This window comes from Leptodactylus fuscus, chromosome 2 (genome assembly GCF_031893055.1).
Source record: "Leptodactylus fuscus isolate aLepFus1 chromosome 2, aLepFus1.hap2, whole genome shotgun sequence".
Classification (NCBI taxonomy): domain Eukaryota; kingdom Metazoa; phylum Chordata; class Amphibia; order Anura; family Leptodactylidae; genus Leptodactylus; species Leptodactylus fuscus.
Window position 1 is genome coordinate 114,485,526 of NC_134266.1, and position 13,863 is coordinate 114,499,388.

General features: G+C 40.6%; 1 protein-coding gene across 4 annotated transcripts in view; it reads left to right on the plus strand.

Annotated features, from left to right (window-relative positions):
* PHACTR4 (phosphatase and actin regulator 4) overlaps positions 1-13,863 on the plus strand; it is a 55,921-nt gene that overhangs the window by 35,184 nt on the left and 6,874 nt on the right. For 2 of the 4 annotated variants that reach the window (XM_075264432.1, XM_075264431.1), the window contains 5 exons: positions 1,396-1,545; positions 7,707-7,793; positions 8,011-8,118; positions 8,216-8,590; positions 11,368-11,848. In XM_075264432.1, the coding sequence (XP_075120533.1) occupies positions 1,396-1,545; positions 7,707-7,793; positions 8,011-8,118; positions 8,216-8,590; positions 11,368-11,848 (1,201 nt within the window). The remainder of the gene's footprint in view (positions 1-1,395; positions 1,546-7,706; positions 7,794-8,010; positions 8,119-8,215; positions 8,591-11,367; positions 11,849-13,863) is intronic. The other 2 variants (XM_075264433.1, XM_075264434.1) reach the window with 2 other exon arrangements.

The window sequence follows — 13,863 nt, forward strand, 5'->3', positions numbered from 1 at the left end:
ACTTTATTCACATGACGTTTATTCATGTTCAAGGCACTATACTGGTCACACTGCAAACAGAATGTGGCCGTACACCAGCAGTTCTCAACCTGAGGGTCACGACAGGGGTCGCCTAAGACCATCGCCAAACACGTATTTCCGCTGGTCTTCGGAATCGACACATCGCTAAAAGGGGGCTGCCTGGATTTGGGGCATGCGGCTTTTAGCCTGATGCTTTGGATCCTGAGAGCTCCACAGTTGTATTGGTGTGTTGTGCTGTGAAAGCTGATACTGCTTAATTTTATGACAGAGCAGGTAACTAAAAGATCCCTGCTCTGCCATAGAAGACCACCGGTGGCGTTGTGTTGACGTTGCGGTGCAGGTGGTGTGATGACAACACGGCATTGCGACATCTGTGCCCCTACTAAAGGGACAGTCTTTGGCTGCTCTGCTGATCATGAGAGCATGGTAAGGAGAGTACAAAATTTATGGTAAGGGGAAGGAATTACCTGCTATGGGGGAAACTATTATTTATAGGGGGGCTAATATTTATATTGGGGGAACTATAAGAGAGGGATTATTATATATAAGTGCAGGCTATTTAATATATGTGGGCTATTATAAGGGGGAACAGTTATATATAAGGGGGAGACGTCTAAAAGGGGGCTAGTATTTATAATGGAGGAACAGTTTTATATAAAGAGCCCTATTATAACAGAGGAATTATTATTTATAAGGAGCACTAGTATAAGTTGGGACTGTTATGTATAAGGGAAGGGGGGGGGGGCTACTATATCATATACTATAGTGTCCTGCATATCAAATATTTACATTACATTTTATAACCGTAGCAAAATTATGTTAATTACAGTTATGAAGTAGCATAACCACAACATAAGGGACCTCGGCATTAGTAAGGTTGAGAACCACCGCTGTACACATCTCCTTCCCTTACTTTTCCTGACCAGTATATCTCTTGTCTTGTTTATTTGTTCAATGCACACAGGACTTTATCTTCTAAAACAATAAAGCTTCTGTCTTGTTTTTAGCATCACAGTTAATGCATATGGGTGCTCCATCTGCAACAATCTTTCTATTGGCTTTCCAGTCCATTGTTCTCATCCTGTGACAGATCAGAACAACGGACGGGTATGAAAGCAGTGTGAACATGCACTTACATGTTTGAATAATTTAATTGTTCCGTTCTATTCTCCGTAAAATAAAGTAAATACCTGTATTTTGCTTTATAGAAAGTAGAATATCCATTTTATATGATTCACTATACATGAATAATAGGTCAAGGTGTACTGTAGAAATAGAGATTTAGAACATTTCCTGGTGTGCCTTCATTGCCTCACAATTTATGACATTTAGTTTTCTGGTACAAAAATTAAGCTGGTGTTTATTTCTTTTCAGCAGAGGAGGGGGATCCTCCTACGGTGCCCCCAGGTCCTCCAACGCCACCTACGAAAAGAAAAAGCAAGTTCTCTGGGATAGGAAAAATTTTCAAGCCTTGGAAATGGAGAAAGAAGAAGCCCAGTGATACTTTTCGTGAGACTTCCGAGGGTAATTGTACATAAAATGTTCTTAGGCTGCCACAAAGATGCACTTTTTAAAGGGGTGTTCTGATATGTTATGTTGCTAGGCTATACCATAGAAAACAGTCACTGGGACTCCAGCAGTATCTAAAGCAAAGAGGCCCCTTTGCAACCTTCTCTGCACAGAATTCTGCGTTCAATGGAAAAGGCTATGGGATAGCTTAAAAACAAAACCGTCTTAGTTGCCCGTAGTCACCAACCACGGTGCAGCTTTCATTTTGGTCATTGAAAATGAAAGCTGCATCGTGACTGGTTGCTATGGACAATTAACAGTTTTGCATGTAGACTGTTTTAAATAAATCTGCCCCTGTGTTCTTTCTGCACAAAATGGAATGAAATGTGGGGCAGTGCCTTTGCCTAACTCTACATGAAGGTGTTAGTGCAGGAGTTGGAGTTCAGGGTAAGTGATTTGGCCTACTGACTCCACAGCCTTGGATTTCACTAGTGAAGTGGTCTGCTCCATAGTAAGGCTGAAAATGTAATGGAGCTATGAGTGGGTGGGTGTGTGTGTGGGGGGGTGCATATATGTGAACAGAGGCCACAGTTGGCGTGCAAATGGTTTATCCACTTGGCTTCTCAAATTCATACTGAGAGAAGCGGAGAGAAAATCCCTCTGGACACCGGCATTAGACTATAAGGGGGGCTGCCAAAAGTCCAATGCTTTTATACTGAAACCGGCAAAAGGAAAGTTCTTTGTGCAGGACTTTTCTCTTCTCCGATTTCTGGTGGTTCTGTTGGAGACTCCAGCACGGATGTGAAATTAGCCTTAGAGAGCTGCATCTGTCTGTGCTGTGGAATATGTTGACGCTATATAAATAAAATGTACTAATTATTATCATAATTATCATCATCTGTCTGACCATGGCTGTCAGCTATCTATGAAGGAATCGGACTGTGAGAAAATAGGACTTTGTGTTGGTACTTTGGCCTTTCAACTTCACAACCCTGCCCAGCATATCACCCCAAGACTACAGATAAGTTAGTTGTCACCTGAGTCAAAAAGTTTTCCCCTCTTAAATCGGTGTCTCTGTTGCTGAGATATGAGTAGCATTGTCGATATGCAAATTAGATCTTGGAGCAATAAGGACATAGCTTCCTAGAGGTTTTATGGCCATCACTCCGCACAAAGAACTAAATGATCCTGAAGTCTTTTTCTATCTGTTAGTTACTATGACTCCTAGTATCTTTTTCTGTCTGTTATTCTGAGCTTGTATGTATTCTTTTTTTGCAATATATTACTGTATTATCGATTCTGCTGTAACACACCGAATTTCCCTATGATGGGACTATTAAAGGATTATCTAATCTTAATTTATTAAAAATGGACCCTTTTGACTTCTATTAAGACGGGTTGCAGATGACCGTGGCCAAGATCGGTGTGTTATCTGTGTTTTTCCTGGATTCATTTCTATGGGCCAGTACACATGCCTGTGAATTACACATTCACATGTGCGGGCCGACAGTCTGTGCTGGAAAATATAAAACAGGTCCTATTCCTGTCCCATTTTGCGGTCCTACTTCCGTGGCGCCTATTCATTTAATGAAAGTGACCGCGGAAGCACGGGTGGCGGCACGTGCCTTTAATTCACGGCCGGCTGTTCGGCCATGGTCGTCTCCAACCTGACTAAGTCTATGTGGCTGTCAAAACAGAAAAACCTAGGACCTGACAGTTTTTTTGACTGATTGCACTTATAGATTGGCTTTTTAAAAGCGACATGTGATGGCATTCGAAAATCTGATATCAGACAGCTGGTTTTCACATGAGAATAAGGCTTTAGCTGGGTGCTGCAAAACCAGACACAGCCCATGGACCATGAACAAGAAATATACTATATCTGAGCAAAAAAAAGTGGTCACTTCAAAACTGAGGCCACAAATTGTAGAAAAGTTGCGCTTTTTTTGTTGCAGATTTTGCTGCAAATTTTTGTGGTTTTTTTGAGCCAAAACAGAGTGCGTGGCGTGGCTTAACTTGTAATGTGAACAGAGGAGCTTCGCATAACTCCTACTTGCCATCCTGATTCATCCACTCCCATGATATAGCTGCACTTCTGGAGAGTTATACACTTGGGGCTATCAAGTGGTCGAGAGAACAGGCAACAAACGCAGCTGAATCGGCAAAATTGCACTTTCTCTCCTGGCAATTTTGATTCAGCTGGTGCTGTATGCTCTGCATAGCTACTATGCTCTGTACCCTTTACATTTGGCGTTTTTTTGCGGGCCCGGTTTTGGGACATCCACACAGAGTCTGAGGAAGGTCGTGGTTTAGACTGAAAAATGTTTTGCTCTACAACGATTGCACTTGTGATAAATAGAGACAAATCTTCTTTACACTATTGGCTACGGGTTGGGACCCTACACCCACACAATCCAGAATCCACAGCTGCATCCCTCTACAAGGCTGGAAAACTAATTATGGTGCATTGGATACAGCAGTCTATTCTACTTTGAATGGAGCTATGTCCCATGTCTGTCTGTCTATCGATCGCTGTTCTAGAGGGGATGTGGTTTACAGTCTTTTGTTTATCTATATCTCTATGTTGGTGCCAAAGACAATTTAAACATTTTTTTCTTTTTAAATACTGTATGTTTTTTGCTTTGTTTATGTAAGGTGCTATTGTTTTAAGGGCTAGTTCACGCGGGGTTCCGCGTGAACAAATTCCATCTTGGCTGCAGTGCACCGGCATCCCGTCGAAGCTTTCTGCTCCATATTAGGCCCAAATGAATGGGCCTAGCCTGGAGGGTGCTGTCACGAGGCGGGCGTCGCAGCTGAACCAGCTGCGGAATCTGCCTGAAGAAAGGGCAACTCGCTTCTTTTTTCCGCGAGTGGGAACAAACCGCTAGCGGACAAAAGAACACTAGCAGTCTACATAGACCTCTATTGCCCCGTGTGAACTAGCTCTAAGTGTTCTGTGTTTTGGGAAATGGTTTGTGGTTTTCTTGAATGAAAATTATTTACAAAACAAAACAAAGCCAAAAGTTTCTTTAAGATAAATGGTGAATATAAGGTAAATGCTAATACTTCTCCCTTCTAGCTTTGGTTTGAAAAACACAGATAGATCTGCTCCAAAAAGCACAGCCTTTCCACATCATACGCGTACAGCTCAACAAATCTGAATATCTTTGTGAAGTAATTTTTTTTCAGTATTTCAGTTCAAAAAGATAAGCTCCCTATTTTCTAGATTCATAATACAAAGAGTGATTGATTTATTTCAAGCATTTATTTCTTTGAATATTGTTTTACTGCTTACATCTTATAAAAACCCAAAAGTTTTAGTCTAGGAAAATTAGAATATTGTGAAAAAGTTCAATGTTGTAGACTGGGGAAGTTACACATGACCTGCCAAGGTTCCTCAGTCTGGATTGGTAAGATACACTATCATCTGGAAGACTGCTGACTTTACAGCTGTCCAGAACCACAGCCATTGACTCCCTAAACAAGTGTCCAAGCATATTAATGGCAAGTTTGAGTGGAGCACCGCAGCATTGAAAGGATTGTTAAGGAAAGGCCATTCAAGAATTTGGGGGAGGCTTCAAGAACTACCACACAAAGACCTATCCTGACATGGACTATAACAGTCTTTGAAAAGCCATTCATGACCAAGAGTCAGAAGTATCTTACTTAGGCTAAGGAGAAAAAGGTCTGGACTGTGGTCAGTAATTGAATGCATTGTACTTTAAGTTTGTGGTAAACATTGATCAATATTTTTGTATTTATTTATTTAAAACAAAAAAAATAGGAAATTTGATGGAAATTTTGAGGTGGAAAAAAATCAGTTTCAAAATGTGAAATGCTCTGCTTTTCAGTCCGTCATATCACCCAAATGTGGTGTTTATCTACAGTATCTGTGTTTTTTATTGCCATCATCTTTTAATGGTCCTTTAATTTATTTTGGACGTTAGGCTAATAAGTAACAGCGATCTTTCCATATTTACAAGAAAAATTTCCTAATTTTTTAGGGACCACTTCAGCTCTGAAGGGAATTATAAATTCCTATGTATTACAAACCCCCATAAATCACCCCATTTTAGGAAGCCTGTAGACTATAATGGGGTCCGTCTGGTTTCCACTCTGTCTCTGCATGAAAAATGCGGAGAGAAAAGTGCTGCATGCAGCGCTTTTCTCTTTGCATTTTTCATGCGGATAGGGGAACGGAATGACCCGCACGCAGATGCGAACTGGGCCTAAGTGTGCTCCAAGAAAACAGAATAGCACTTCTTTTATCTGCGCCTGGCTGTGCTCAAGCAGCAGTTTATACTCAGATATGACATTGTTATCCTGGGTACACCAGTGTCATACATGTAGGCGTAAACTGCAGTATAGTCATACAGCAGATGTGAAGGAGCTTTATGCGGCAGCTGGAGCTCAGATTTAGATGTTTGGTATCTGAATGCCATTTTGTAATGACATAACTTTTGGGTGCCTATAACTTATTGACTAAATTTTATTAACTCTGTCTTGGTTAAAGGGATCCTATCTTTCAAACACTTTTTTTTCTGAGTAAGACGTTGGAATAGCCTTAAGAAAGGCTATTCTTCTACCTTTCGTTGTCTTCTCCGCGCCGCCGTTCCGTAGGAATCCCGTTTTTTGTCAGTATGCAAATGAGTTCTCTCGCAGCACTGGGGGCGGGCCCCAGCGCTCAAACAGCACTGGGGGCGTCCCCAATGCTGTGAGAGAACTCTCTCCAGCGCTACCTCCATCTTCTTCAGCAGCATCCTCTTCTTCCAGCGCAGGTTTCAGACTTCTAGGCCTCGGGCAGAGCAGACTGCGCATGCCCACAGGCCACAAGAAAATGGCCACTTGCACAGTATTGTAAGCAGCCATTTTCTCGTGGCCTGTGGGCACGCGCAGTCTGCTCTGCCTGAGGCCCGAGGCCTAGAAGTCTGAAACATGCGCCAGATGAAGAGGACTCTGCTGACGAAGATGGAGACGGCGCTGGAGAGAGTTTTCTTGCAGCATTGGGGATGCCCCCAGTGCTGCGAGGGAACTCATTTGCACACCAACAAAAAACGGGATTCCTACGGAACGGCGGCACGGAGAAGACAACGAAAGGTAGAAGAATAGCCTTTCTTAAGGCTATTCTGATGTGTTAAAAAGTGTTTGAAAGATAGGATCCCTTTAATAAAAAAAAAAAAAAAAAACAGTTCTGACAGCTTTTTACCTTTTTAATTTTTTCATACACTTTTTTTTTTTTTTTTTTTACTTTTTATAATTTATATACATTGTCTACATGTACCATTAGGAGACATGAACCAGTAATGCTCTGATCGCTGGTTCATTACTATAAACTGCAATACATGCGTATACACATGTATTGCATTGTGTAGTGGAAGTCGGCCTATGCAGAAGCATAGGCTGATTTTCTCCCAGATCGGCAGTCACTAGCCAGACCCCAAGGCTGCAGAAAATAGATAACAGCACCCACCCCATCTTGCTGTGCAACCCCTTGGATGCCGCAGTATCCAAGGGGTTAAAACCCCCAATCAGAGCTGAGCTCCAATCGGGGGTTAATGGAGCAGGTGTTCTCTGTAAATGACAGCTCAGCAGTGCTAAAGGCTGATCGCTGCCATGTCACCTTGATGCAGGAAGAGCCCCAACCAAGTATTAAGTGCATCTTGGAAGTTATTTTTTTCATTGGTTTTATATAATTTTTTCTGAGATAGTAACTTTTGGGTTTTCATTAGCTGTAATTCATAATCATCATTCAAAGAAAAAAAAAATGCTTGAAATAGATCACTCTATGTAATGAATGTATAAGATATAGGACACTTTTTGAATAGAATTACTGAAATATATTAACTTTTCAAAGATGTTCTAATTTCACATGTACCAGTTTACCCTCAGCTTAGGACGTTGCCATCTTTGATAGTCTAGTAGAGTTGAATGCAGTAGTAGGCATGCACAACTGCTGCTCCATTCACGAGACGTACATAAAACATACCTTTTCCCCATTCTCTTGGTTTGTGTGGGACCCCAGTGATCAGACACTTCTCACCTATCCTGTGGATAAGGGATAAGTGTTGACTGTGAAACAACCTGCTTACGATGGGTTTTTATCCCTTTTGCACTCAATGTGGTTTTTTCACCTCAACTTCACCAACTTAGACCATGTTGTTTTACCTTTTCTAAAGTGCTGGAGAGAAAGATCTCTATGAGAAAGCCAAGAGAAGAGCTAATACAGAGAGGTGTTCTAGTGGAGGTACCTGAAGTACCTGAAGGCAAGTCCATTCATATTTATGTATCCTACTGGCATTTTAATTGGGGTTCTAAGAAATTTGCCCTATTTCATATGTGTCCGAGACCCACTAGGAATTATTAACCAGTGCATTATATGGACTGCACTGTGGAATATGAGTGCTGTGTAAAAAAAAATGAAATAAATAAAAATAAAAAAATATTGCATTGATGTGAGGCAGTTTTCTTTGTACCCCTCAGATACTTCCGTGAAATCAGAGTCTCCTCCCTTAAGAAATGGTCACATGAGCCAAGAACCCACTGAATCACACGAGGATGAGAAAAGTCTGAAGAGGAACAGTCATCCAGGTTAAGATTAAGTTGCATGTTTTTGTTGTGGGTTTTTTTTTTTTTTTTTAAATAAAGTAAATATAATTGGATACCAATAAAGCAGTCCTCTTTCTAGATTCATCAGGACCACATCCCATCTCTCCAGCTGAAGCTGCACAGGAAGTCATACAGGAATCCTCAAAGAAGCCAGTTGTCTTACGAGAATCTTCAAAGCCACCACTTGCCTTACGGGAATCCTCAAAGCAACCACTTGCCTTACGGGAATCCTCAAAGCAACCACTTCTTCCTCCAAAAAGACCACTTTCCACTTCTAATTCAGGGACGCAGGAATCTAGTGAGGACAAACGGCAAGAACAGCCCCAATCTGTGACACGATTGTCAAACACTACTCCTTCTCCTGCACCTCGAACCCTGCTTCCAACATCCGCACCTAAGCAACCACCTGTTCCACCACCTAAGCCGCTAAACCGGATCAGCACCCCTTTAATGGGTAAGAAATGCAAAGATTGATGTATTTATAGTGTTCGCTGTTAAAATTTTGTAGTAGAATTTATGCTTTTATGTGTATTGTTGGTTTATAAGAAAATACAGTTTGTTCATACATAATTTAGTGCATGTTCTTATTAATTTTGCTACAGTGAAATTGACCTGTTTCATTAGTACTCTTTTTACAATTTGGTTACTTCTCTTTAAGCATACCTGTCCCTATAACCTGGCCATTATAGAATGTATATGTTTCATCTTCTATCACTTTTTCCCTGTGCAGGCTCCATATCAAATTCTCAGTTGTCCCTGAGGTGGTGGGTATGGTGGGTAGCAGCTATGATTTCTCCCATTGTCCCATGCTATGGTTTCTTCTCTTCATAAATGTGGGCCAATGTCTTTTGGATATATGAAAAGAAGAAACCACAGCATGCGCTCTTTAGCAATGCAAATTTAGTCTGATTTATTGGACAATACAAATATGTTGTGTAAGCCATATATCATGTAATGTTACATAGGATGTAAGCATGGCTGCTGTTCATCATGTGGAAGATAAATCAAAGAGACAGATTGCAGATTCATATACAACATTTTGGTCCAATTATGACCTTTGTTGAGCAAAATCTGGTTGTAGGATAAAAGGGGCATGGTAATTTGGATACTTTTTGAATTCTCCCACAAGGTGGACAGGAGCTTTGTTTACATCCTATGGAACATTATATGATATAAACACAATATGTGTGAATTGTCCAATAAATCGGACTGGTAATTTTCACTGCTAAAGAGTACATGCTGTGGTTTCTTCTCTTCATAAATGTAGGCCGTTGTCTTTTGGCAAAATCTAATGATAGAGCCCCTTTAATTCACATCTTCTGTATTTTTTTAACTGTAAGATGCAGTCCCTGTATCTTCTTGTCTGCGACAGGGAGCCTGGCAGTGTTAGTTCCCCCGATCACTCTGATTGCAGGCATTAATTCTTTAAATGCCTCAGAATTTAATTACCAGGGGCATATGGATGCCGGTATTTGGAATGAGTTTGCTGCCCCCTGCAGTGAGATCTGAGGGCGACAAACTTTTACCTAGACAGCTGGGAGCCAAATGAGGGTTTGCAGGCTTGTCTATAGTACACCTCTATTAGAGGCTGCGCTAGGCCAATATATTGCAATGTTTTAGCATTGTAGTGTTTTGTTTTAGTAATGCTACCCCCTGCGGTTCAAGACCCGTAAGGAGCCTAAAAATAACAGTTAGGGAGCGTTCACACTACCGTTGGTGTCCGACAACTAGTGTCCGCTGCTAATGTCCATTCAAAATCTTGTGCGGACATTAGGAGCGGACACTAGCTGTGTCCGTGACATTTTGCATTGATTTAAATGGACATCGGGTGTGTTTTTTTTACTGTCCATGGGTGTCCTTAATTGTCCGTTCCCAAAGATGTCCGACTTTTTTAGCGGACAGCAAAACCCGACATGTAGGTTTTTGCTGTCTGCTTGAAAAGTCGGACATCTTTGGGAACGGACAGTTAAGGACAGACATGGACTGTAAAAGAACGCACCCAATGTCCATTTAAATCAATGCAAAATGTCACAGACACAGCTAGTGTTCACTGCTAATGTCCGTGCAAGATTTTGAACGCTCTCTAAATTAAAAAAGTTAAAACTGGTTAACAAAATAGTTACACAAACTTTTAAAAAATATATTTTTCCCATGTGGTGAACACTGTAGCTGAAGAGAGGCATCTCTTTTTCTTCACCTATGCGTCTCGCAAAAAAAAAAAAAAAAAAAGTAAACATTTTTCAAAAATGTAAATAAAACGCGATAAAAAAAAAAAAAAGACTTTCCCCACAATGCTATAATTAAATAGTAGTTCTGGCCATGCAAAATTGGTGGCCTTCTGCAGCATGTCATAATATGAAAGAAATGTTTTTTGTTTTTATTTCTTTTTATAAAGGTGTTTAAAACCATAATTTTGCATCACCATAATTATGACCCACAGAATATGCCGTGATAAAAAAAAAAGCCCATAAGAGTAAGGGTCAGTTCACACGTGAAAACCGCCTAGCTTATTTGTGCGAGGTAAAAAACCTCGAGGAGTTTTTTTGACGCTGTTTTTTGCATTCCACGCGGTTTTTGACGAGGTTTTTGACGCGGTTTTCGCTAGCGGTTTTCGCTAGGGTTTTTTTTTTTCCTATATGTGCTATAGAAACTGCAGGCGAAAACCGCGCGGTTTTTTGCAAAAAAACGTGCGGTTTTGTGTGCAAAAAACCGCGCGGTTTTTTACCGCGCGGTTTTCGCCTCCCATTCACTTCTATGCAATTCTTCAGGCGTTTTCCGCCTGAAGAAAGGTCATGTCGCTTCTTCAGGCGGAAAACGCTAGGAGGAAAAAAAAAGCTAGTGGTCTACATAGACCACCATGTTAAAGGAGAGGTTTTTGAAGCGAATTCCGCTGTCAAAAACCTCCCCTTTGCCCACGTGTGAACTAGCCCTAAGATGTGCAGTTTTTCTTTAATTCCTCCCTATTCTATTTTTTTCCAGCTTCTTAGTACATCATATGGAATATTAAATGGTACCATTACAATGTACAATTTGTATTGTACAAATTTAAACTCATATATCTTGTGAGTGGAAAAGTAAGTTATGGCTTTTGAAAGGCGGGGGAATAAAAGACAAATCGAAAAATGGCTGCGTCAGGAAAAGATAAAATAATAAAATGTTAGGGTTGAAGGAAGTTTGGTCTACTACTTATCATGTGCTTTTCAATAAAAATAATTGTCATTTTTGTTCTAGTTGAACTGAGCCAAGCACTGGCAGGAACCACACTCACACCTTTTGGGTCTCGTCCATCTCCACCACTTCCTTCCAAACGAGTTCTTCAACCCTCTGCAGATCTTATGAGCAATAAAGAGAAGGCTGCTCGACCTGTCTCACTACCATCTCACCTTGGAAATGAAGTTTCAGCAAGTTCCCCACCATCTTCACCACTTCCTCCACTAGCTCCCAGTTTGCCGTCTGTGCCACCTAAAGATCCTCCTCCAACAGAAATACCTATATCTAGCACAGAAGAGGCAAAAGAAGAAATGCCACCTAATGTGTCTTTACTGCCTCTTCATATTCGCATTCAGCAAGCACTCAACAGTCCGCAGCCATTGCCTGCACTAGATAATTCCCAGCGGGCGCATTCCCTTTTGTTTTTCCCCAATGAAGTGGGATTGGGTGAGGAGAAAACACGCGTAAGATCCTTGCCTGTCACTATCGAGCTTCTTAAAGTGTGAGTTCTATGTGTTTTTTTTCTTCTAAGGCTCTGTACCTTCCAGTATTTCCTTTGCTTACATAATTCTAATTGTTGGCTAATGGTTATTTCTAGAGATGAGCGAACACTATTCGAAACAGTCGTTTCGAATAGCACGCTCCCATAGAAATGAATGGACGTAGCCGGCACGCGGAGGGTTAAGCTGCTTCCATTCATTTCTATGCGAGCGTCCTAAATAGTGTTCGCTCATCTCTAGTCATTTCATTTGTCTAAGAAAAAAAAGATGGTGTCGACACTACCAGCAGACTTATAGAAAAAAAATCTCTTCAAGATCTGCTTGAGATACAAGAATTTCGGCTGTTAAATATCTTGCATTCAATAACCTTCAAAAATAAAAATGGAGACGATGAGCAGCATCTTACCATTTCTGTATCTAAAATCCACATTTATTTCTGCTCATTTGAAAACCAAGTCACACGTGAAAAGAGGGCAGTAGCTAGGGAAATTGGGTAACTGCTTGGATTTGGGCCTTGAGCCTTTCCTGCTTGAATTTGTTTTTAATAGAGGTGGATTTTATATGCAGAGTTGCTGCTATTCTTTTCTATTTTTATTTTAAAGATGTTATTTCATATACACTTTATGATTGTAAGGCTGGGTTCACACCAACGTCTGGACTCCGTTCTCAGGTTTCCGTCTTCTGCATGCAGAAGACGGAAACCTGTCATGCCGAGTCCGGCCGTGAGCGCTGGTGAGCGTTTTATGCTCTCCGCGGCGAATCCGGTTTTTTAAAACCGGACACAGAGTACTGCATGTCTGACTGTGTCCGATTTAAAAAAAAAAAAACGGTTTTGCCGTGGAGAGCATAAAACGCTCACCGGGGCTCCCGGCCGGACACTTTTCAAACCCATTCAAAAGAATGGGTTTGAAAGATGCCGGCAGGTTTCTGTGCAGGAAACGGAAACCTGCAGAACGGAGTCCTGGGCGCAAATGTGAACGAGCCCTGACTTGTAAATATATAATTTTGATTTGTATATCGAAGTGATTCTATGCAGAATAATTAATACCCCTCTCCGACCCACTACCTAACTTTCACTCCTTGGAATGTCCTTAATGATGTTCAGGTCCTACTCACCCTTACGTCCCTCTTCCTTGAAACCCCCTTTTTTCCCCTTTTTGTTCCCCTTTTGCTTGCTGTGAGATACCCACAACCACTTGATAAAATTATAAAATGATGGCAGCCAGGGGCCTATCAAAGGCTCCCAGGCTTGTAACTGTATTACAGAGGCATGTTATATACAGAAATATAGCAGTATATTGGATGAGTGATCAAACCAATAGGGTTCAAGCTTGTGATCTACAAAATAAATGCAAAATGATGTCCAAAAAAAAAAAAATATATATATAATAATTCAAATCACCCCCTTTCCCTACAATATAAAAATAAACACATTGGGGCTCATTTATTAACTAGCATTTTGTATGCCAGTCTTGAATATATTTGAATAAAAATTGCTGAAAGTAACAGGTATTTCCTTAAAATTGTGTAACTAAAAAGTACACCTGGCCCTGCATAAAAATACACCTTGTGCATCCCCATACTCAGAAATTTAAAAAAAAAAAAAAAAATACATTTTTACGGGTGTCAGAATATGGTGATTAAGAAAAAAAATATTATTTTTTTTGCAAAGTTTTGGATATTAAGGGGTTTAAATGTAAAGAAAACTATATACATGTGATTATTCCCAGAATCGTACTAAAACTTAAAATACAGGTGACATTTCATTTTGACTGCATAGTGACAACACATAAAAACGAAGCCCTTAAAGTCACACAATTTCACTTTTTCTTCAATTCTCTCTGATTCTGAATTTCTTACCAGTTTCCCAGTACATTGTACAGAATAATAAATGGTACCATTATGAGGAACAATTTGTCCCGCAATCATTAAGCCCTAATATGGCTCTGAGAGCAGAAAACTAAAAAAGATTGAGGTTTGGAAGGCAGGGAGTCAGAAAGAAAAATCAAGAAATGCT